At 56.5% G+C, this 22,715-nt stretch overlaps 4 protein-coding genes across 13 annotated transcripts in view; 1 reads left to right on the forward strand and 3 right to left on the reverse strand.

Annotated features, from left to right (window-relative positions):
* The window catches only part of MEGF8 (multiple EGF like domains 8), a 43,351-nt gene extending 38,944 nt beyond the window's left edge, over positions 1 to 4,407 (reverse strand). For 3 of the 4 annotated variants that reach the window (XM_027079656.1, XM_027079654.1, XM_027079652.1), the window contains exon 1: positions 3,489 to 4,407. In XM_027079656.1, the coding sequence (XP_026935457.1) occupies positions 3,489 to 3,675 (187 nt within the window). In that variant the 5' untranslated portion in view covers positions 3,676 to 4,407. The remainder of the gene's footprint in view (positions 1 to 3,488) is intronic. The other variant, XM_027079653.1, reaches the window with a different exon arrangement.
* A 421-nt stretch (positions 4,408 to 4,828) lies between these two features.
* TMEM145 (transmembrane protein 145) lies at positions 4,829 to 13,202 on the reverse strand. 6 transcript variants are annotated; one of them, XM_027079659.1, is made up of 15 exons: positions 13,012 to 13,202; positions 12,185 to 12,259; positions 11,991 to 12,068; positions 11,822 to 11,908; positions 11,628 to 11,729; positions 11,443 to 11,527; positions 11,265 to 11,336; positions 11,083 to 11,151; positions 10,675 to 10,755; positions 10,508 to 10,586; positions 10,268 to 10,361; positions 9,346 to 9,518; positions 8,353 to 8,473; positions 6,121 to 6,327; positions 4,829 to 5,647 (listed from the first exon to the last, which is right to left on the reverse strand). In XM_027079659.1, exons 1-15 carry the CDS (start codon positions 13,132 to 13,134, stop codon positions 5,399 to 5,401), a joined length of 1,695 nt encoding a protein of 564 aa, XP_026935460.1. In that variant the 5' UTR covers positions 13,135 to 13,202; the 3' UTR covers positions 4,829 to 5,398. The 6 variants fall into 6 exon arrangements, with proteins under 6 accessions (XP_026935460.1, XP_026935461.1, XP_026935462.1 ...); XM_027079660.1 differs by having other exon boundaries at positions 9,501 to 9,518; positions 13,012 to 13,191; XM_027079661.1 differs by lacking the exon at positions 9,346 to 9,518 and having other exon boundaries at positions 13,012 to 13,191.
* A 1,937-nt stretch (positions 13,203 to 15,139) lies between these two features.
* On the reverse strand, positions 15,140 to 16,419 carry PRR19 (proline rich 19). The gene is made up of 2 exons (XM_027079261.1): positions 15,736 to 16,419; positions 15,140 to 15,649 (listed from the first exon to the last, which is right to left on the reverse strand). The coding sequence occupies exons 1-2, from the start codon at positions 16,352 to 16,354 to the stop codon at positions 15,177 to 15,179; spliced, it is 1,092 nt and encodes a 363-aa protein (XP_026935062.1). The 5' UTR covers positions 16,355 to 16,419; the 3' UTR covers positions 15,140 to 15,176.
* A 2,905-nt stretch (positions 16,420 to 19,324) lies between these two features.
* PAFAH1B3 (platelet activating factor acetylhydrolase 1b catalytic subunit 3) lies at positions 19,325 to 21,872 on the forward strand. 2 transcript variants are annotated; one of them, XM_027079670.1, is made up of 5 exons: positions 19,331 to 19,778; positions 19,985 to 20,074; positions 20,758 to 20,874; positions 20,953 to 21,075; positions 21,541 to 21,872. In XM_027079670.1, exons 1-5 carry the CDS (start codon positions 19,701 to 19,703, stop codon positions 21,829 to 21,831), a joined length of 699 nt encoding a protein of 232 aa, XP_026935471.1. In that variant the 5' UTR covers positions 19,331 to 19,700; the 3' UTR covers positions 21,832 to 21,872. The 2 variants fall into 2 exon arrangements, with proteins under 2 accessions (XP_026935472.1, XP_026935471.1); XM_027079671.1 differs by lacking the exon at positions 20,953 to 21,075 and having other exon boundaries at positions 19,325 to 19,778.
* The last annotated feature ends 843 nt before the right edge of the window (positions 21,873 to 22,715 follow it).

Consider the following 22,715-nt stretch of genomic DNA (forward strand, 5'->3'; position numbering starts at 1 on the left):
CCAGATGGTGACTCTAACATGCCAGCCCAGGCCTTGTCCTCCCTCACCAGGACCACTGATCCAGCCTCCTTCGTGGCCTGTGCTGACATGGGTCCCTGAGGGATCTCCCCAGCTCGACATCTGGCCCTTACCCTCCCCTGCTCAAAAGCCCTCCATGGCTCCCTACCATCTCCAGGAGAAAGTCCAGCTCCCTAACCTGGTGTTTGGAGTCTCAACTTGTCTCACATCACCCCACGGCTTACAGCTCTATCAGGAGCTGGGCCTGTGCAGAAGTTCCTCTCTCTGTCTAGAGCACATTCTCCCTTCCTGCCAGCAAACGTCCCCACCTTCTCCAAGAAGCCTTCCCTGATGCCCCCGGGCTGGGTTAGGTGCCCCTCTAGGTTCTCACTTTCCAATACGACCTTCATTCCTCTGGGCCAGGACCACCTGTGTCCAGGTGTGTCTCCCCTGCAGCCTAGGAGGCCCACAGGACAGGGCCTGGGCCTACTCATCTTGGGGATCCCTCCCCGACATTGCCCAGCACGGGGCCTGGTATTGAGCAAGGGCTCAGGAAATACTGGATGAAGGAAGGAAGAGATGCACAAGACAGAATACTGAAGTTGGCAGCTCTCCCTCAGGCTCTGGCCAGAGCCCCCAAGAACATCACACATAGACCCCGAGCTGTGGTCTGGAGAACGCAGAACAATTCAGCCAGGCCAGGCAACCAGACCTCCCCGACTCTTACCAGCCTCAACCAAACTATAAAGCTCTGTTCCTAGAATCACAACAAGCACATCTTTGCCAAGTGCCCACCAGGGGCCGGCTCACCATCTGCCTTCCCCAAGTTCCACCTTAAGTTCAAGTCCTCCTGTTTCTGCCCAACATGGGCCTAACCCCCAAGCCATCCTGGACAGAGATCTGATCCTAAATGCCCCTGCTTTTCAAAGACAGCTGGCTCTTATTCACAAGGATGTTATGAGGACTGGGCACAATGAAGTGCAAACACGGTACAGAAGTAAGTGGGTCAGTTGCTTATTTTTTAATAGATGGGGGAGCATGTTGGTTCTTAGAGGTGATGGACATTGGGAAGGATGGGAGCTCAAGGGGCGTCCAGTAGTCTCCTGGACTCCTTCTTTCCCCAACATCCAACCAATCGGTCCCCCAAGTCTCACTGGTGAAACTTCACAAATCTCTCAGTGTTCTCCGTGCCTCTCTACCCGCTTAGCTGCTGCCCCAGTTCAGAACTCATCCTCTCCCACAAGACTAGCACACCAAGTCTCCAGTCTACCCCCCACCCAGCCTGAGAGCAACGCCCCACTCCTGCTCAAAATCCCCCTTTGGCTCCCCATCAATCCCAAGAGAAAAGTCAAGATGCTCGGCACGACATTCAAGGCCCTTCTTCCCCTCCTTCTGATGCCCTCCGCTCCTCCCAGCCAACAAGTTTAGCCAGACCAGACAAGCCTAGACATGGCTCGGAGACCCACCAGCCCCTCTTTTGTCTTCCTAGAGGCTGTTCCCTTTTCTCACCCGGTAAACTCCTATGCATGTTTCAGAACACTGCTCTGGTGGCTCCTCCTCTGTGACCCCCAGCAGAGTCTTCTCACTCCCCTAGGCCCGACTACCCAACGCTGCACCTCCTTCCGTCTCAGCCCTGAGCATACCGGGGGCAGAATGTCTGTGTCTATCCCCAACCAGGCTGGAGCTCTTAAAGGCCAGAGAATGATTTATACCTTTAACACATACACACACTTCCCATCCTCTTCTCACTCCCTAGACAGGAATGGCCCCCAAGATGGGGACAAACACACTCATCCCCAAAAAACATGCTTCATCCATACCCCACACAACAGCCATAGAGATCTTCTAAAACGTAAATTAAATCATGTCTTTCCCCTGCTCAAAACCTTCCATAGATGCCCAGTGTCCCCAGACAAAGACCAATCTCCAAAGGCTGCAAAAGGAGGCCCTGCACGATTCAGACCCTGTCACACCTCTGGTCTTTGCCCAGGACCTCCTCTGGGGGACTCCCACCTCTCCCTGGAGGCCAGCTCCTCATCCACTGCCATGGGAGTCTTCCTGGACTTCTCCAGCCACTGCCTTGGATTTCTCTTCCACCTCCCTATTGCCCTCAGGACACAGCTCAAAAACCACAAGGTCAGGGCTTCCCTGGTGACTCAGTGGTTGAGAGTCCGCCTGCCGATGCAGGAGACACGGGTTCGTGCCCCGGTCCGGGAATATCCCACATGCCACGGAGCGGCTGGGCCCGTGAGCCATGGCCGCTGAGCCTGCGCGTCCGGAGCCTGTGCTCTGCAACGGGAGAGGCCACAACAGTGAGAGGCCCACGTACCAAGAAAAGAGAAAAAAAAAAAATCACAAGGTCCTATACCACCTGCTTCCTCCCAACCCTCCAGCCTCTGGCTCATTGTTTGTCTTCTTGGATTCTGTGTCCTAGCATACGGATTTCTAGTTCCTCAAAAGCATCATATCCTCCTGTTTCCAGGCCTTTGCACAGGCTATTCTCCTTACCTGGAATGCCCTTTTGCTCTCTCCTGCACATGCCTCTGGTCTCAGGTATAGCCCAGGCTAAGTCAGATGTCATCTCTGGGATTCCCACTCCCTGGGGGTGGGTTTGTTTCCCCCACTAGACTGGGATCCCAGGAGGGTAGAGATGGGGCCTTTGCACAGGCTGTTCCCGCTTCCTGGAATGACTTTCTCCTCCTCCTGGCTGATTCCTATTGGTCCTTTAGGTCTCAGCTCAGACATCTCCTCCAGGAAGCCTTCTCTGCTCTCTCCCACCCAACAGGTCAGGCACCTCCTCTGGGCTCCCCAGGCCCGTGGGGTTCCTCTATCACAGCCCCTACCACTCTGGACTGGACTGTCTGTTAACATGTTTGCCTCCCCCACTGGATTCCAAGCCCCAAGTCATCGGGGATTGCTGGGGCTGTGGAGGTCTCTGCTATGTCCCAGAGGCAAAGACAACGTCTGGCACATGAATGACTGAAAAAAATGCTTTTGTTGAAGTACTTTAAAAAGGACAACACTAATAACCCTAAGCCCATTTACTGGGCATTTATTATGTGCCAGGCACAGTAAATACCTGTTCTCACTTAAGTCCAACAGCCCTATGAGGGGAGTGCTATCACTATCACAGCCTGAGGGGAGGGAAAGCCGAACCTCAGAGGAAGGAAGCCACCTGCCCAAATTCACAAAGCTGGTAAGAAGTGGAACCCAAATGTGAAGCCAGGTGGTTGGGCTCAGAGCCTGAGTTTCTAACAGTTACTCAGAACACCCCTCACTGATGCTTCTGGCTTGTAATTGTCCATCTGCGTCCGGGTGCAACTCCCCCATCAGACTTCAAGGCCTTCCAAGGCAAGGCCTAGGCTGGCTGCATTTTAGAGCAAAGGGCCTGCACCAGAACCGGTTCTGGGAACATGGTGAGCGGATGCAAGACTGCACAAATGAATGAATTAGCGCACCAGCCAGTGTGTGACCCACACGGCCCCACTCACCCTCGATGAGCCACTCGCAATTGCCATTGACGCTGTAGTTGCCCGCACCATCTGTCACGAAGCCTGGCGCCTCCCGCAGCACTTGCCGCTGTCCCTTGCAGTCCCCTGCCCGGGCCCCAGGGGACAGTGGCCACAGCACGGAAAAAGATAGAGCCAGCGCCGCAGCCAGAGCCCGGCCCAGGGCCATCGCTGCCTCCAGCACTGACCCTTACAGAGGGACGGGTCCTAAAGACCCGGAGAAGCCCCTCCACCCGGTTTGAAGTCCTGCAAATGCGACCTCTATAGATGGGACATGGCCTTGTAGAGCAGGGAGGTCCAGGAGTCGCTGTCCCCGCGAAGGGAACCGCCGCTGTTGGTGGGCTCTGGAAACCGAGGGGTGGGCCCTTATAGACCCATGGAAAAACCTGTAAATGGGGTCGTTACGTACGGGGCAGACCCCTAGGGGCCACGGGAGTCCCTTATAGACATGGGCCCCCATACGCTGGCTGACCCCATAAACGGGCCGCTGCAGGCCGAAATGGACCTTACAGACCACTGGGTCCCCAGTGGGCGAAGGGCTCTACAGCTCGGCGGGGGCCTACATAGAGTGCGGGCCTGGCCTGGCCCGGAAGGTCCTCCAGGAGAGACGCCCCTCCAGCCAGGGGCGGGGCGCGAGCGGGTGCCCAGGGCAGAGTCAGTCTTCAGGGGCTTAGGCCTGGACACCACAGACGAACTCCCTTGCTCACCCACCCGCGCCTCCCTTCCGAGCCGGAAGAGCCAGATGAGAAAGATGAAGGGACGCTCGGGCCAGAGCGGCCCCGGGAAGACCCGCTTGGAGGGCGAGAGGGTGGGGGCCGAGTGGCCGCGATGGGAGGGACTACGGAAAGGAGGCGAGCGTCGCGGAGACGCAGGTCAGAGCGGCCCTGGGAGGACTGCGAAGCACCCAATCCCACCCCTCCACAGAGGGAGACTTCCGGAAACTTCCCCGCCCATTTGTTCCTAAACGCATGCGCAGCAGTGACCTCCTTGGCTAGTGAAGTGAGAATCACACATGCGCAGTGCTAAAATCGTAACCCGAACTCCCGGCGCAGGTGGCTGAGCGAACCGTCGGCCACTGGAGGGCGCCTCTACCTCTAACTGGGGAAGAGAAGGTAAAAATAAAGAAGCCGTACAATAAGAGGACTCTGCTAGATGATGATTCATATTTTCAGGGCTCCCAGATTCTGGGTCAACAAAAGGTCAGGTTATGCAGGCCCCTCCCAAGATACCATTTCACAGTTGGGCGCACTGTGGTCCCGAGCCTGGAACGGTTCTTGCTCAGCCCCGTCTCTGAGCACTGTCAAGATGTAGAAGAGCCCATCTTAAAGATAAAAACTCAACGAATCCTCTTTATTTTGGCAAGAAGGGGAAAAAAGTCTTTCTGCCAAGGACCTGAGGGAGGGCCTTCGGGATGGAGATAGGGTGAACAGAGTACGGGTGCTAGGTCACAGAGATCCCAAGGGAAGGTATGAGTCGAGACTAGCTTCACAACATCCGTCCCGGGAGCGGTGGCTCGGGGTCGCGGAGTCCTGGAGAGTCACAGGCAGGGTCCCGGCGATCGTCACTGGTTTTCCGGGGTCCGGCGGGGTCAGAGGTCTCGGAGGGGGCCAGGGGGCCGGAGGTCACGGAACAGCGGGAGCCCAGAATCCGGTGCCGCTCGGGGCAGGGGCTGAGGGAGGGGACGGGGAGAGCGGCTCCCGCGGGACCGTTTGGCACAAGAGTCGGGGGAAGGGGTCGGGAGCGGGACACTACGCACCCCTACCTGGGCGCGCGGGGTGGGGAGGTTTGGGAAGGCCGGGGTTGGCAGAGCCCTGGGGCCGGGATAGAGCGGGGATCCGGAGCCCGGCCGGGGCCCGGCGCGCGGCCCATGGGGCAGGCGCGGGCAGGGGTACTCAGACCGGGGGTGCGGTGCCCCCGGCCGTGTGCATGCTGAAGTATTCGGTGAAGCCGGTGTGCGGCGCCGCTGTCTGGGGCACGAGCGGCTGGTAGGGTGGCGTCGGGCCATCCCAGCTCGGGTCGGCCGCCTTGGGGAACCGAGAGGAAGGGGGCGGGGAGGCCGTGCCCCGCTCGGCCATGGTCACCACGCGGCCCCTCGGGGCCACCGCCGCCGCCACCGCTGTCTCCTCCACCTGCTTCCCGGCCTGGGAGGGGGGTCAGGGTCAGAGGCCGTCCAGGACCCACGGGGGGCAGATGCGGCCCCGAAGGCCCGTCCCTCTTCCCCCGATGATCCCCCCTCCCGAGGTGTGGGCGCAGGTGTCAGTCAGGGGCGCCTGGACAGTGGGGCCAGGTACTCAAGGGGCGGCGTCGGGGTGCGCCGGTCGAACTCCGGCGGCGGCCGGGGAGGCGGGGGAGAACCGCGGAAGGCCGCCGGTGGCGGGGGCACCGCGCGGGGTGTCCGAGGGGGCGTACGCAACAGCGCCAGGACCCAGTCTGGCAAGGTGGGCGCGGGCGCCGGGGGATGGTCGCGGCGCGGCGTTGGGGCGCTGGGGGTGCGAAAGGCAGGGGGTGGGCTCAGGCGCCTGGACGTGGAGGGCGGTGGAGGGGCCGGGAGCGGGGTTAAGTACTCCAGGGGCGGCGCCAGCAGCTCCTCCGGCGCCGGGGCCGCGGGGCTTACGCAGGAGGTGGGCGGGGGGATGGAGAAGAGCTCCGTGAAGTTGGGCACCGAGTCGCTGATGAACGTCACGTTCCCGTAGACGTGTTCCGGGAAGGCCTTGTCTGCGGATTGGCTTCCTCCGGGGCCTGGGGCTCCGGCCGAGGCGATCTGCGACGTGCGCACGTGGTACGGGAAGTTCTTGTTGGCCGCCGAAGGGCGTGTCATGATCTGGGGCGAAGGGCAGGCGCAGGTTGGAGAAGGACTGTCCAGGCCTCAGGCTGCCTCCATAAACATGAGGCCCTGAGGATTCCCCTTCACCTGACATCCCCGCTTCCCCGAAACCCTTCAACTGGCTTAAGCGCCTCCTCTGAGCTCTCGCAGTACCCTGGCCTCTAACCTTTCCCATCCATCACAACTCTTACTACTCTGCCGATGCTTCCTCCATCAGAGCCCTGATCAGCCAGTTATCACTTTAAGCGTCAGCATCCTACTCTGTCTAGTATGATAGCTACTAGTTACATGTGGCTATTTAAATTTAAATTAATCAAAATTAAACTGAAACTTTCATTTCTCAGTCACACTAGCCACATTTAAGTACTCAATAGCCACATGTAGTTAGTAGCTATTGTGTGGGACAGCACAGATTGTAGAATATTTTCATAAACACAGGGAGTTCAACTGGACAGCAACTGACAGACTCCAGAATGTTAGCTCCATGAGGGCAGGTACTTGACTGTTCTCTTCCCTGCTGAATCCCCAATACCTTTAGAACAGTGCCTGACACATACAAGCTCTCAAGAAATACTGGTTGAATAAGGAGATGTCTCCTGAATTAGCTGGCAGGCCATGAGGGCAGGGACCGGGTGTGACCCTAGCACTGCAACACGGGAGCCCAGCACAGTCCCTCTAAGGTAGTTGCTGAATAAGTGAACAAGGAGCTGAAACCGAAGAACAGCAGAGTGCCAGAGGTGGAGCTGTGCTGAGCTAACACGAGCATTTTTAGGAAGGAAACTGGTTGAAGGTTAAGTATAACAGAAAGGGCACCCCACCTCCCAGCCCCACAGCTCACTGAGTGTGGGATCTGGGACACATTGATTAAACTCCCAGAGCCTCACTGCAGAAAAGGGGTTACAGTGCCTACTTGGAAAGATGAAGAGAGGGTGGAAATGAAAACCACTGGTGCAGAGCCTGGCACATGGTGGGTTCTCAGCATTTCTCCTCTCTCTGTCTCTTTGTGACTTCCTGGAACAGAGCCTCAAGAGGGACTGTCCCGGGAAAGTGAGTCTGTACCTAAGGTTCTAGGGTAGAACATGCGGGACCTGGCCCCCTCCGTCAGCGGCCCAGTATATTCCCTGCAAAGAATACATGGTGGACCCCTTGAGTCAGGAGCCGGGGTCTTCAGCAATGCCTATTTCCCTGTGTGGTTCCTTCTTATGCCAGATCTTGTGGTCTGCTGGAGAAGGATTGGGTTCAAAGTCCCCCTGCCCTCCACCACCAAAGGCCATGGAGCCTGGCAGGTCACCTCCCTTCTCTGGGCTTTAGCTTCCCCTCTTTGTATAGTGGGTTCAGTGATGGTTATCCATCCTGTCTGGGGTTGCTCTGCCATTTAAACAAGAGGACGAAATAAATGCACGTGAGTGTTCCCAACATGAAACAGAGGCTGGTTTGAGACAGGTGTCCGTTGAATGGTGGATGGATGGATGGATGGATAGATGGATAGAAGAACTGTCAGCCAGAAGGCCAGATAGGATGTAAACCAAGGCAAAGAAGAGGTTTGGTGCTCAAACCCTCTGCTGCCATTCAGATTTAGGCCCCCTGAAGCCCCAGCCTGACCCACCCCAGTTGCTTCTTCCTGTGATAGAGCAGCAGAGATGGAAGAATGGGGGGGGGGAGGAGAGACCAAGGGGCTTAGGGAAGGCAGTGGGGATACAGAAGGGAAGAGTGAGAGTCTAGGGACACAGGGTCAGGATGGAAATGGGGAGGGGGGCAAAGAAAGAGGGTGGGGTTGGGGGAAGAGGCCAGGACACAAAAGTGGGAGAGAGGAATAGAAGAGGGTGGACTCTGGGGGATACAGTGGAATAGCCTGCCAGACCCAGCAGGCTCTCAGTAAGTGTCTATTGAATGACTAAAGGGATGAAGTGAAGGAAATGGATCAAGAGCTCAGAACAGAAGGTTCAGGCAGCTCAGGCGTGGAGAGCCTCATGCATCCTCCACCCATGGGTTTCCCATCCCCAACTGGATGCCCAGCCTCACCAGGAACACGCCGTGGGCATACAAATGGATCCCCAGCTGGATGCCATTGACAATCTTCTCCCGGGCCCACTTGGGGATCCCAAAGTTGGCGATCAGGGCCATGACCGGAACTGCAAAGAACCTGAAGGGGAGGTATTGGGTCTGTAGAGTCACTGGCCCTGCCTTCCACCCCACCCCATGGCCCCAAATACCCTGCTATGCACACACATAGGTCCCAAGTGGGTCCCAAACTGGAGGGAAGCCAGTGTGACCTTCAGAAGCCAGAGGTTAAAAGGAGACAGGAATCCCACTGGCATGGGAAATTTGGGTGGGGGGAGCAAGGAGTAGGTTGAATTTAACTCAGTTCTATCCCACCCCAATCCTGGCACCTGATAGGAAATCTATAGATGTTTGATGAATGAATTAACATATGATAAAAACAATTAAAGACTTACTGCATGCCAGACCTGTTTCTAAGCATTTCACATATATACGCTCATCTAACTCTCACAGTGACTCTATAAGGCAGGTACAACTTCCATCCCCATTAAACAGATGAGGAAACCGAGGCAGAGAGAACTTAATTGACTTGTATAAGGTCACACAGTTTACAAGCTTTAGAACTGGGTCTAAACCCAGGCAATCTGGCTTAGAATCCATCTACTTTACTGCTGTGTTATGTTGAATAAAAAATATCACAACTAGCTTTTATTGGACATTTACTATGTGCCGGACTCGAAGCCCTCATCTGTTGCCCTATGCAGACTCAAGATAACCCTTTGCAGGAGATACCCCTGACAACCTTTCTTTATGGGCAAGTAACCTGAGGCACTCTTTTTTTCACTATGGGAAAGTAGTTATTTCCAGGTTACAAAGTGAGTAAGTGGCAGACTCTGGTGACAGCTGCCTAACTTGAAAGCCCGTCTGCCTCCAAGAGGAGGGTTTGAGTTGGGAAGAGCCATTTCTGAGAAGCCCGGGAAGGCAGGGACAGGTTGGGGCCCCAGCACGTCTCACCAGAGGGTGTAGGCAGCAAAGAAGGGCAGATAAAAGGGCTGCTTCTCTGGGAAGTGGCGCAAGGAGATGAGCACGGCATAGCAGAACCACACGTAAGCTGCCACCTGTAGCCCGATGAGCCCGTAGCCCGCTGGCGACTCATACGTGTACAGTACCTGGCCCGGGTCAAAGAACTGGACCCAAGGGAGAAGGCTGGTCATAGCCCTGGCCTCCAACCCTCCACACAGGGACCCCAGACCCCACCCTCAGGTACCCAAGGGGCAGAGGTACTTGGTCGGGAGAGAAGCAGCAGGAGAATGAGAGAGAGAGATGAAAGCATATAGAAGTAGAGAGAGAGGGCGAAAAGATAGAGAATATATCTGCTACCATGGGCCCAACACAGGGGGCTAAACAGCACCACGTGTAAGCTTTTCCATTTGCATCAACTTGATGAAATAGGTCTTATTTTCACCCCACTTCACTGAAGGGGAAACTGAAGCTAAGCAGGAAGACTTTCGGCCAAAGTCAAGGTGATATAAAGCCTTAGAGAAGTCCCCTGGGGTAGGTAAGATCCTCCTAATTTTACAGAAGAGGAAACAGGCCCAGAGAGGGGGGCCATCAGCCAAGGTTAGCCAGCTGGGAAGTGGGAGAACCAGAGCGGAATCCAGGTCTGTGTGACTCCCGAACTTAATCACGACACTGAGCATTAAATGTGACAGACAGTGAGAGACAGAGGGAGGAGGAAGAGAGCTACGCAGAGATGGTGAAGAGGGGAGGAATGCACTTAGACAGATGGGAAGGCGGAAAACCACAGAGTGGGAGAGAGAGAGCCAGGAAGAGCGCGATGTGGGGAAGGGCTAGCAGACAGGTGGAAGAGGCCACCAAAAGCTTTGAAGGGCGAGGAGGATGGGGCAGAGCCTGAGCAGTGGCAGGCAGGACTCACCTTGGCCTCATAGATGAGCAGCACCACGTGGGTGAGGGTGTACAGGGTCATGTAGACAGACAACTTCACCGAGCCCGAGTGGCTGATGCGGCCCCTGGCGGCAGGCCGTGAGGGGGGACAGCAGGGGTGGGGGCCGTCAAGAGAGGAGGGGGCAGCCACCCCCCCAGCCCAATCTCTGCCCTGCTCCCTAGCCCAGCCACCACCCCCCGACAGTGGTCCCTCCCGCCCCAGCCTGGGCACCGTGTCACCGTGAATCCCTTCCCCAGAAGGATGAGCATCAGCAGGAAGATGAGGAAGCTGGAGGAGAAGAGCAGCTTGGCTGGTAGGAGGGAGGAGAGGGCAGCTCAGACACAGGGCTCAAATTGCAGAGGAGCCCCGGCACCCTCCCGGGTCCACTTCATTCTCACCCAAGATCTTCAGACTCTCATTGCTAATGCCATCAGTGGCATATTGGCCCCAGTAGATGCAGAAGAACAGGAGGCTCAGGACTGAGGGGAGGATGGGCAGAGAGAGGAAAGGACAGAAAGCAGCTTTAGGGCATCACTGTTCCCTAACACTATGATCCAGATGACCAAAACCCTTTCTTCACCCCCATCAGGATTCTAGACCCTTTATTCTCACTGACCTCCTAGGAAACTCTGGAGTCCAGGCCCCAGACCCCTCCTCCCTCTGACCCAGGAGTCCAGGCCCCCAGCCCCTCCTCTCCCAGGGCCCAGGAGTCCAGGTCCCCAGCCCCTCCTTGCTTAGGCCCAGGTATGTGAGCCCTAAGGCCCTCCTCCCACAGAACTCAAACGTTGCAATACTCTAAACCTCACCCTCCACTCCTGCTGCAGCCATGAACATTTTATAAGTCGTGTGGAGCAACTGACGACCTTTCAGCAAATCTGGAAGGAGGGTAGGGGAAGGCTGTACACAGCAGGAAGGGAGAGCAGCTCATCTCCTCCAACCTGGTTTCCCCTCCCCCATCTCTCCCCCACACCCCATGTGCTGGACTCACATCCAAAGTAACAGGAGAGGAAGAAGATGAGGATGAAGACGAGAAGGAAAGTCATATCTGTCTCCAGGATCCCTGCCAATTTGGTGGAAGGAGGAAACCATGCAGTCAGGATGGGTGTCCCTCAACAGGCTCCCAGCTCTGGGCTCCCACAAAAGGTCCTGGATCCCCATATGCTCACCAAACTCATCAGCAGAGAAATGCCGTGTCCAGAAAGACTTGCCATTGGTGAGGACCATCTCATACTCCAGCTGCAGCCCATCTCCCTGTGGGGAGTGTGGAGGCCTAAGGGGTGCCCTGGGCAGGGAGGGGGTCGGCAGGAAGGCAAGGAGAAGGCAGGCCCCAGTGGCCGGCCCAGCCCCTTACCCCACACTTGCTGAGTGCAATGTACCACCACCTTTCACGCACTGAGCGGAAGCTGCGGCCGCTAGAGCAGCTCAGGTAGCGTATTCCCTCCTCTGACACCACCTGGGGAGGAGCAAGAAGGCTGAAGCCTGCCTGTGCCTCCCCCTGGCCCTTGACCTCCAGCACCTGCCCATTCCCCCAGACTGGGCCCATACCTGACAGCCTGACCAGGCATACTGGGTGGTGAGGTTGATGACCTGGTTGTTCTCTGGCCTGATCACTGACTCCTTGGCCAGGCAGTCCTAGGGGAGGCAGGGCCATGGTCACTCCTTGGCTAGCTTCGACCTTATCCCTCCTCCCCTACACCCTCCTCACAGACTTCACCTTGTCCCCTGCCTTGTACACGGCTGGCCACTGGGATGGGTCGTCGAAATAGAGGAGGATGTTCTGACAGCACTTGGCCTGCAGACCCAAAGATTCGGGGGGTTGGGGGAGCATAGGGAGCTGGGGTAACCCTTGCCTTGGGAAGCCAAGGGAGCATCCAGCCTTAGCATGGTGAGTGCTTGGGGAAGGCTCACCTCAGGGTATCGGAAACGGAAGTCCAGTCGGCCGTAATCCGAGAGGAAGCAAAATCTCGTCAGGAACACCCAGTCCTGGAAAAGGGGCCCACTCAGACCCTCTTCTGAGTCCCTTGAGAACTCTCGACTCCACAGACACCCCCCCAACTTTTCTTCCCTACCCTGGAATACCTGGTTTCCCAAGAAGCATAAGGGGACCAAGTCACCTCCAAAATTCTTCTGTGATCCTTTCACCTTGGTTCCAGGATTCCTCCTTCAAATGCCCCCACCCCCAAGTTTCTTCGCCTCCTTTCAAACACTTCTCCCATTTGCCAGGTGCCTGAGAAAGACCCTGGAGGGCCAGATCCCCATCCTGGACACCTTGCATCAGGGATACCGTCCCACTGGCTTTCCTCTAATTATCCACACACGCCCTCACGGTGGTCCCAGAGACCATCAGGTGCTGGGGAGTATTCCAAACGGCCCTCTCCTGGTCCTGAACAGGAGTGTGAACTCAGGCTCAATGCGCAGTGAAAGTGCTGTCCCTTCAGCACCACCTCGGCGTCCCCCACCCCCACCCCAAACTCCGACTCTCCCAACCCGGCCCCCCTCCTCGCCCAACTCTGACCTCAATGTCCCCGAGTCTCCTCTCGACCCAATGGCCCCCCCTCAGCCTCAACCCAGACCCAGTCCCGCACTGTGCCTGCCCACCTCCCACCCCACCCCCCGCGCAGCACTCAGAGACCGCCCGGGAGAGGCGGCAGGGGGCGGGGCGGGACCTGCCCCCTCCCTTCCCTCTCGTCCCTCGGGGGCCCGGCGGGTGGCAGGGGAGGGCCCGGCGCGCTCACCTCCTTGGAGCTGAGGTTGCCCCTCACATACTTGGCCCGGACGCGGGGGGGCAGTGGCAGCAGCAGGAGTAGCAGCGGCGGCAGCAGCAGGCGGCGCAGAGCGGGCGCGCGCGGGGGCTCCATTCCACCCGCTCCGGCCCCAGCTCGGGCTCCGCTCCGGCTCCCACTCCGGCCCGGCGACGGCGGCGAGAGCGCGCGGGCCGGCTGGCGCGCGCCCCCGATTAAAGGGGCCGCCGGGAGCCGCGTTCCCTGCCCCCTCCTCCAGGATGACCCGGCCTGGACCCTTCCCAATCCCCGTGGGAGGGGACGCCCCTTTCCCGTCCTCTCCACGCCTCCGCAGCCTCAGTCCTCCCCTCTGGGAATCTCCTTGGTACCTCCAGCTCCCCGTGTCCTAAAGTGAACTCACATTCCCCCAAGCCAAGTATCCTCCTGCAGACTGCCATCTCAGGATGGCCCACAACCCCCAGGCCCCAGCTCTGTCTTGACCTCCCCCCACTTTAGTCCCCAAACTGCTCTTTGACTGCCCAGCCCCGCCCCCATAACAGCCATCACCATCTGTGACCACCACAAATTCCATGCACTCTGTGAAGTGCCTACAGAGACACAGAGGCACAGAGTAGGCAAACCACTTGTTCTGGGTCACACAGCTCCGAGGTGGCAGAGAGCCTTCAGCCACAACCACTACACCCTGCTGCCTGACCCTGCCCTGTCACTTCTTACCAGGGTCTGAAACCAGCTGCTGTGAGGCAGAAGAGGTGGTATTGTGAGAAACCCACAAGCAAACTCTGAAATCAATTGCTTGGGCTCAAATCCCAGCATTGCCACTTCCTTCCCATAAAACCTCAGCCAAGTCACAGCTGCGTGACCTCCCAGTCCAGTCCCCTACACCCTGGTACTGACTTTATGGTTTCCCTGTGGGCAATAGGGAGCCCTGGAAAAGCTTTACAGAGTACAGTCCAAGCCCCTCAGCTTCATTTTCCTGATCAGATTCCAACACATTTCCAGCTTCATCCCTCCCCCTCCACTGCAGAAAATCTGCTGCTCCTCAAAATATCATTTTAAAAAACTTTCTAAGTCAGGAGGCCAAGCAGGAAACGTAAATGTGTGAAATGCTTTCAAAGGAGAGTGTGGACCCCACAAAAAAGGAGCCTCTGCTACTTGGCTTCAGCCAGTTGTTAACAGGAGGGATAGTAGGTCTGCTGCCAGGTTTCTTTCCTTCCTCCTTCCCTCCCTCTCCTCGCCTCTCTCCCTCCCTCCCTCCTTCCCTCCTTCCTTCCTTCTCTCCTTCCTTTCTCCTTCCTTTCTTTCTCTCTTTTCTTTCTTTCTTTTTTTATTTTGAGAGAGAAGCCAGAATTTTTTTTTTTTTCAAATCAAGCACACTGGTTTGTAACAGTACATAACTGATTCTAAAATGTTAAATATACTGTAGCCCAAAGAAAAAAGTCTGTCGCCATATCCAGGCCTCATGTGCCATTCCTGCCCGGATCCTGCACACACACTGTTCCTGTGCCCACCAGACCAGAAGCCTCTCATAGGCAGAGCCCAGACGTGACTCACTCTAGATCCCAGCATGACCTAGGGATATAGGGTGAATGAAAATGGTCCCACATCCCTTATTTGCCCTCCACCAGGCCTTGCACGTGCTGTTCCACAGAAGAGCATTTCTAGATTGCCTGAAATATTCTTTTCCTTCTCTACTAGCAAGTTTCTACCAAACTTAAAAAATACAAGGGTCTTATATCAACTCCCTCATCAGCAGGGCAGTCATGACTCCCTCCTTGGACTCCCTCAGCCCCTGCACCTTTCTCTCTCCCAGATGCAACCACTAGGGCTGAAACTGTCTGTGTTCACCACTGTACTGGGAGTCCCCTGGGGACACAGCCTCAGTCTCACTCACTCTGGAGCCCCAGCATTATCAGAGCTCAGAGTTGAACACATAGTTGGCCTCAGTGGGTGGATGTGTTAGACTGACTGAAGGCCCCTGGGCCTTAGGAAGGCGACAAGTGACAGTACCTTCCCCTCCACCCTGGACCCAGAACTCAGAGCTAGGAAAAGCTGCTCTCCTGGGCCAGCCACTCACTAAAAACCAAGAGGATCATGAGGAAGGTACTTTATTGAAGTGATCAGAGTATGGGATTCCTTCCCCCAACCCAGCCTCAGCCTGCTCAGTACAGCCTCATGGGTGGAAAGCACCAGGCCTCTGGGCTGCTCCGGGCCACCACCCAGGAGAGGCTGGGCAGTGGGGCAGGGGGGCTGGGGCTCCAGTCCAGGGCAGAGGTTCGGGACAACAAGGGTGATGGTGGCTGAGGCAGGGGTTGTGGCGGGCCAATCCCCCAGGGCCGGGGAGGGGGAGGTGTGTCTACCAGCCAGATGCTTTTCAGCAGATCAAAGGCTGTTGGGGGGCCGCAGGCCGCCCCAGATGGCGAAGGCAACGAGGACAACGCGGGTGGCCAGGGACCTTTAGGTGGTGCCAGGTTCACCGGGTACACAGTAGGAGTGCCGGAGGTGTGAGGCACGGCGAAGGTGAGCTCCTTTGTCCCCTCTCGCCTCCTCTGCCTCCCCTCCCCTGGGGCCTCCTCAGGGCTGTTGATCCAGGAGGATGTCATCCTTTGTCTCTCAGGGCCCCTAGGCTTGGTCCCTGGCACAGAGGAAAGAAGCATGGGGCACAGCTGAGATAGAGCAGACAAAAGAAAAGGAAGCTCAGGGGGCAGGAGGTGAGCTCACCTGGCAAGTGTGGCTGGCAGCCCCGGAGCACCAGACTAAGGTCAGGCACACAGCCATGGCAGGCCTGTAAGGTGCCCACGATGGCATCCCTGGCCTCTTGTACTAGGTTCCTCCTGGGGAAGGCCTGTGGCAGAATCAGCTGGCATTGCAGCTCCCCCAGCAGCTGCCCCAAGCCAGGGAGCTGGGGGGGACTGGGTGGGCCTGGGCCCGAGGCTCCAGGCACTTGGTTTTCCTTGCCCCTTGACGGTGGGGCTGGTTCTTGGGCCCTGCCTGGGCTTGGGGAGGACTTGGTGGGGAGTACAGGGGTGCCTGACTCTAGGGACCCACTGCTAAGCAGCCGTGCCACGTCCAGAGATTTCACCTCGTGGCTGAAGAGACCCCGGTGCTCCCGGCTCAGGCGCCCCTGGGTTATGACCACGAGCTTGGGGGCAGCAGGCGCCACAGAATTCCGGAGAACCACATGTGGATCCCGACTGGCCACGGCAGGATCCTGATGGGCCAATGACCGACGACTGCCCACCAGGGCCTCGTTACGCTCCCGCCTGGTCTTCCGACGGCGGACACGACCAGGTTTCTCAGGCTGCTGGAAAGGCTTGAGGGCTGGCCCCCTGGGGTCCATGGTGCCCTGGAAGATAAAAGACAGGGTGGTTGGGCTTCGCTGGTGGCGCAGTGGTTAAGAATCCGCCTGCCAATGCAGGGGACACGGGTTCGAGCCCTGGTGCGGGAAGATCCCACATGCCATGGAGCAACTAAGCCCGTGTGCCACAACTACTGAAGCCCGCGCACCTAGAGCCCGTGCTCCGCAAGGAGAGAAGCCACCGCAATGAGAAGCCTGTGCACCGTAACCAAGAGTAGCCCCCGCTCGCCACAACTAGAGAAAGCCCGCACGTAGCAAAGAAGACCCAACGCAGACAAAAATAAATAAATAAATAAAATGTAAAAAAAAAAAAAAAAGACAGGGTGGTCATCAGCATGCAGATAACTCAAAGACCTAGAAGTGAGTAGTGAGAAGAGATGGTTTGGGGTGCGCTGGGAGTACTATTTAGAGACACAAGATGAGACAAAGGGATTGGTAGAGAGCAACTGGAAAAGGCTTGGTCAGGGTAAGGTCAGAAAAAAAAGCAGGGTCATAGGAGTAGGATGAGGTCAAGGGAGTCATGCTGAACGGGAAGATTTATCAGGGGATAGAGAAAGGGTTAGAGAGAACAGGGATATGAAGAAATAGCTAAAAAATGGGGGATGGGAAAGGGATCATGATATTGGTGGGATCTGGTGAACCAGAAAGGGACTTTGGACAGACGAGAAATCCAGGGGTAAAGGAGGTACTGGAGAATGTAGAAAGTGGAGAGAGATGGTAGAGAGAGAAAGGCAGGAAAGAAAATGGAAGTTGGAGAAACAGAGAATAACTCGGGAGGACAGAAAGGGCAACAGGGGAGCTATCAGGGACTGGGGCCTGGTCATAGAACGGGGTAGGAAACAAGGCTGCGTGGGGCAGATGAGGTAGGGAAGGGAGTACAGTTGGTGGGGGCAGGGAAGGGGAAGGGCCCCTCACCTTCTCCTGTCCCCAACGAACCCCGCCCCCCCCACCCGCCCACTCCACGTGGCTGTGGGGTACAATGGCTTATTTTCCGCGGTGACCCTAGCTCTCAACGTGCCTGATACTCTTCCGGGTCTCACACAGGGCCTCGTGCAAGCACGCATGCGCGTGCCCCTCCCACGCCCTTTGGCTCCCCACCCCCACCCCAAGAGGCACAGGCCCGGGGCACGTGCCAGCTGCCCAGAGCGCAGGTTATAGCCCCGCCCCTCCCGACCTCACATTCGGAAACCTCTTTCATTTGTCCTTAGGCACCTCCTATCCACCAATTGGCTGTGAGGTCCACTAGGCCCGCCCCCTTCCTCAATGCTGATTGGTTTAGACATCTATCGCGGACTTTCTCTCTGGAGCTTGGAGATATAGGCGAAGCCAAGAGGGAGAAGGGCTACGGTAGCCCTACGCACAGCCAGGCTCCAAGCAGTCACAGGCTTTATCCCTAGAGAGTCAGTATAGTGTCGTCATTTAGAGCTAGGCTCCAGACCTACACTACCTAGGTTCAAATGCCCAGGCACATTTGAGCTCTGTGACCTCGGAAAAGTATGTAACTGCTCAGAGCTTCAGTTTCCTAATCTGTAAAATGGAGTTGGTATCTTCTCCTTCTTATAACTGCTGTAAGTATGAAATGAGCCAACATACAATTTGAAAACAGCGCTTGGTGAATGGATGCCTGTAAATTTTGTTTCTCACTACACTTGTCCCCTCAGACTTTTTTTTTTTTTTTTGGCCGCGTGGCTTGCGGGATCTCAGTTTCCTGACCAGGGATTGGACCCCGGCCCACAGCAGTGAAAGCCCAGAATCCTAACCACTAGGCCACCAAAATCAAGGTATGCCAGGGTATTCCCTATACCCTAATAAGCTATATTCTGTATTACCTGGTAATGTTGCTTGCCCAACCTTCACTATCTTTCAAAGCCGAACTCCTTAGATACTACTCCTTCTAGGAAATCCCTCACCCTGAGTCCTTCTCTTTCTTCTCCCACAGAGGTCCCCCGTGCATTCCTTAATCACAACCTTGATCGCTCCCTCAGCTTTGTGTCTGGATCTACCTCCCCCAACACGCTGGGACAAGGCCAGGATCTGACCCATTCCTTTAATACTCATTCAGCAAGTACTTGTGAACAGCCATAGATAGTACTTGGTATTAATACTGTGAGTCAGGCCTTGTTCCAGGCAAGTGGATTGAGGCAAAACACAAACACAATAAATAAGATTCATCTCTGTATCTCAGTATCAACCTACCTAGAAGGAATGAATAGATAGGAAGATCCCATCTGGGAGTGGAGCTACAGGAATATGAGCAGGACTTTGAGGGTGGTGTGGGACCCCCACCTGGTCCCCCAGAACAGGGAGATCTGGGAAGACTTGAGGACTGAGATTAATTTGGGGCAGGAGGTGGGGGGCAGCGACCTTAGGTGGCCTTGGCTGTGGATGTAGGTTTTGGAGCTCAGACACACCCAACTGAAGTTGTTGGTCAGCCATAGGTTTAGGGAGGGGAGCAGAGGCCACAGATCTGTAAGATGAGCTGCGCGGGAGGGGCTCCAGGCTGGACTTGGGCCTTGCAGCATCTCTAATTTCCTTTATCTTTCTGCATCTTCTACTACCCTCTTTGCAGGGTAATGTCTGTAATGCAAAGACATATAGTTTAGAAATTATGCCACAAAAACTGGCATAATTTGAGCAGGGGAGGCCCATGAGCAGATAGGCTCACTAAAGTCCTGGCACTGCCTTGGCGTGAGTGTCTCCTTACAGCTGAGCCTCTAATTTTCACATTTCCATCCTCCTTTTCTCTCCCCCACGTCAGAAGAAAATGGGAGCGTCCCTTCCTTGCCAGGTGCGTTTGAGCCACCCCCTCAAAGATCCAAGCATGGACTCGTCCACTCACTCCCCTACCACCACGTGAATGAGACACACAGACACACACCCCCACACACAGTAGGTGGTTCCTTCCCCACATTTCTCGCCCTACAGCAAATGGTTTCTTCCCACGAGGAAGGGCGCTAGATTTTCCCCACTCTGCTTTCACGGTAGGGTGGTTTCTCCCTCCTCCCCTCCACGGGTGCCGGATGGTCTCGCCTCCCCCCACGCCCCGTGCCGCCGCCGCTGCCGGAGAGTGAGCGGCCCGGGCAGGAAGCGCCGGACGAGCCCACTGCGCGGCCGCCGTGGGGGAAGCAAGGCCAATTCCTCTAAGTGAAGGTTTCCGCCCCGGAGAGGAGGCGGCGCCCGGGATCGGCCGCGCCCTCCGCTAGAGTGCGGGCTTCGGGACAGTCCATTGTTGCCTGAGGGGTAGGGGTGGGCGTGGCGGCGCCGCCTCCTTCAGGAACACTCCCCGGCTGACCGCGCTCGCTCGTCCTGCTGGAGCCGCGGCGCCAAGATGAGTGGAGAAGAGAACCCAGCCAGCAAGCCCACGCCGGTGCAGGACGTGCAGGGCGACGGGCGCTGGATGTCCCTGGTGAGCGACCCCGCCCGCGATACTCTGGAGTCCGGGGCTGGGGGCGGGGGATGGGGGGGGAAGGCTCTGAGAGAGTAGCTGGTTTGCGCCGCTCTCATTACGAGATTGGGAAACTGAGGGCAGTTGGCGTGGTGCCGCCTAAGGAAGCGGTTCGGGGCGGGCCCAGCAGCGCGCGTGCCATTGACTCCCCCTTTACGTCCCCAAAGCACCATCGGTTCGTAGCCGACAGCAAAGATAAAGAACCCGAAGTCGTCTTCATCGGGGACTCCTTAGTCCAGCTAATGCACCAGTGCGAGGTGAGGCCCGTCGCTCTCTTCCTGCCCCACCCAGGCCTGTGCCCTCAGTGACAGACCTGGACCAGAGCCCAGGCCAGGCGGTGTATGGGGTACCCGAAATAGCCTCAGGTAATGCCGGGCACCCAGAATCTCAGTATAATGTGCCACATTCTACTGAGAAGGAAGTGTGTGTCCTGGCTTTGTCGTACTGGGTCTGTGTATAGTGAGACTTAAAATGAGGCTTCGTGCAAGACTGCCTAGGATGAAGCTCTTTGTTTGCTTAAACTAGTGCCCAGCCCTAATGGATTTCCACAGAGCTATAGTTATTTCCACAAAGTGAAGGTCAACGGTAATAGGTCTCTACTAAGGGGGCTCAATTATGATATCTTTCCATTAAGCGACGTTAAACCATGGCTTTCCTCAAAGTGAGGTTCAACTGGAATGCTGTTGGTTCGATGCCTGGCTCAAGTAGAATAGGCTTCCGTGAAGGGAGTCCTGCTTCCATGGGGTTTTGTGGAAGTGAGACTATAATGGGTTTGCGTAAAGTGAGGTTTGACCATATTGGGGTTTGCTCAAGGTGAGATTTAACCAGACTGCTTCCGTAAAGCAAGGCTCTTCCATGATGACATTTGGTTAACCTTTGGATAGAGAGTGGTGGTCCATGCCGACAGTGCCCCTGTGCCCACACCACTTCTTGCCCACAGATCTGGCGGGAGCTCTTTTCCCCTCTTCATGCACTTAACTTTGGCATTGGCGGTGACAGCACGCAGCACGTGCTGTGGCGTCTGGAGAACGGGGAGCTGGAACACATCCGGCCCAAGGTGAGCAGGGCTTGGGTGGGCAGCTAGAGCACCCTTAGCCTGCCCCCTCACCACTGCTTCATGCCTCTCTTTCCACAGATTGTGGTGGTCTGGGTGGGTACCAATAACCACGGGCACGCCGCAGAGCAGGTGGCTGGAGGCATCAAGGCCATCGTGCAACTGGTGAACCAGCGGCAGCCCCAGGCCCGGGTCGTGGTGCTGGTGAGAGAGTGAGAGGGTGGGGAAAGAAGAATGGCAGTGTTCTGGGACCCCTTCACGTGTAGCCACAGCTGCACGGTTCTGGGCAGCTTAGCACAGAGCAGTGGTTGAAGGCAGAATCTCATGTTGAAGCTTGCTACACCCATCAGAGGGGCTGTGGTTAAGGACATGTTCAGGGACCAGTTAACCCCTTTTGCCCAAGAGACTGCTAGAGATTCTCAGGGTGTTGAGAAATTCAAGGCACTTAAATAGCCAGAAGTTGTCAGGCATTCCCAGGGTTAATCTTGCCTCCATCACTTCTAGAAGGTCTCACTTCTAGAATAAGGTCTCAGACCATCATCTTCCCATCCCTAGTGTATTCTGCAGCTGGGGACTTACTGATGGGGGGTGGGGGACAGTTTGGCACAGGGAACAGGATACCCAGAGGCTGGTAGGATGCCTCCTCACAACTCTTCTTGCCTTCCTCAGGGCCTGCTTCCTCGGGGCCAGCACCCCAACCCACTTCGCGAGAAAAACCGACAGGTGAATGAGCTGGTACGGGCAGCACTGGCTGGCCACCCACGGGCGCACTTCCTGGATGCAGACCCTGGCTTTGTGCACTCAGATGGTACCATAAGTCACCATGACATGTATGATTACCTGCATCTCAGCCGGCTGGGGTACACACCTGTTTGCCGGACCCTGCACTCCCTGCTTCTGCGTCTGCTCGCCCAAGACCAGGGACAGGGTAGTGCTCCCCTGCCAGAACCCACACCCTAAGCATCTGCCTTCCTGCAACATTAAATTTTCATTCTTCAGTCTCCCATTCTCTGCTTTATGGCCAATCCCGTGTGGGTACCTGAATCTCAACTCCAATGTCTGTGACCCTGCATCTCTGCCCAAGGCAGGCCACACCAATCCATCAAGATGCTCTGGCTCTTGTAGAGTCAGGCAGATTTCTGTCATCACAGTGGTGCTCCAGGCAGGCACGACCAATCAGTACAACACGAAGTGAAACTGGTTTTCTAACATGGCCCTATAGGATCATGGTCAAGCAAGAATTCTGGGTGACCCAACGGTCAAAGCCCACTCAGAGCTGCCCTCCAATCTGCACATGCTTTTCCCCCTGACTGGAACTTCTGGTGCTCTGGTTCTAGCTTAAATGTGACTTCCTGTGGAAGCTTCCTGACCTTCCCACCCCTAGCAGTCATCCCTCCACACAGCGTATGGGTATTTTTCTCTCCAGAGAAGCACTGTCCACAGGCTGTGACAGAGGCGTAAACCAGGAGAGGTTCCTTCTGGCCTGGCTGCAGTGCTGGTTCAGTCCACACAAGGGCAGCAGGGGTCACTGGGGACAGCGTGGTACTCTGGGCTGACTGGCCTCCCCACCCAGTGCCACCCCTGGCTCAGACCTCTCTCGTTCAGCTGGAACGTCAGAGGTGAACTGCTCTTCTTGTAGTACCACATCATGGGCCTTCCCGAGCTTGTGCGTGTTAGACGGCTTAACAGGCATCTTGACTCTGCCCACCACGTCCCCCTGATGTAGGGAAGGGACGGTCCTGGAATTGCACCCCCCACCTCACGGTGGTTAGGGGGAGAAGTCCAGCTCCACTGCCAGCTGGGGGGCGGACTGGTACGGCCAACATCCCTTCTCCCTTCCGAGC

The sequence above is a fragment of the Aethalodelphis obliquidens genome, unplaced genomic scaffold (assembly GCF_003676395.1).
Source record: "Aethalodelphis obliquidens isolate GAN/ISIS:26980383/991018 unplaced genomic scaffold, ASM367639v1 scaffold43, whole genome shotgun sequence".
NCBI classification, from domain to species: domain Eukaryota; kingdom Metazoa; phylum Chordata; class Mammalia; order Artiodactyla; family Delphinidae; genus Aethalodelphis; species Aethalodelphis obliquidens.

Excerpts from the sequence above, each read along its gene's own strand:
- TMEM145 (XM_027079657.1), bottom strand. The coding sequence starts at position 13,134 with ATGGAGCCCCCGCGCGCGCCCGCTCTGCGCCGCCTGCTGCTGCCGCCG. Across the intron at positions 10,587-10,674 it reads TGAGAGTCTGAAGATCTTGG|CCAAGCTGCTCTTCTCCTCC; the intron begins GTGAGAATGAAG and ends CCCTCCTACCAG. Across the intron at positions 9,519-10,267 it reads TGCTCATCTATGAGGCCAAG|TTCTTTGACCCGGGCCAGGT; the intron begins GTGAGTCCTGCC and ends CCTTGGGTCCAG.
- PRR19 (XM_027079261.1), bottom strand. The coding sequence starts at position 16,354 with ATGGACCCCAGGGGGCCAGCCCTCAAGCCTTTCCAGCAGCCTGAGAAA. Across the intron at positions 15,650-15,735 it reads CTGCCAGCCACACTTGCCAG|GGACCAAGCCTAGGGGCCCT; the intron begins GTGAGCTCACCT and ends CCTCTGTGCCAG.
- PAFAH1B3 (XM_027079670.1), top strand. The coding sequence starts at position 19,701 with ATGAGTGGAGAAGAGAACCCAGCCAGCAAGCCCACGCCGGTGCAGGAC. Across the intron at positions 20,075-20,757 it reads AGCTAATGCACCAGTGCGAG|ATCTGGCGGGAGCTCTTTTC; the intron begins GTGAGGCCCGTC and ends TCTTGCCCACAG. Across the intron at positions 21,076-21,540 it reads AGGCCCGGGTCGTGGTGCTG|GGCCTGCTTCCTCGGGGCCA; the intron begins GTGAGAGAGTGA and ends TGCCTTCCTCAG.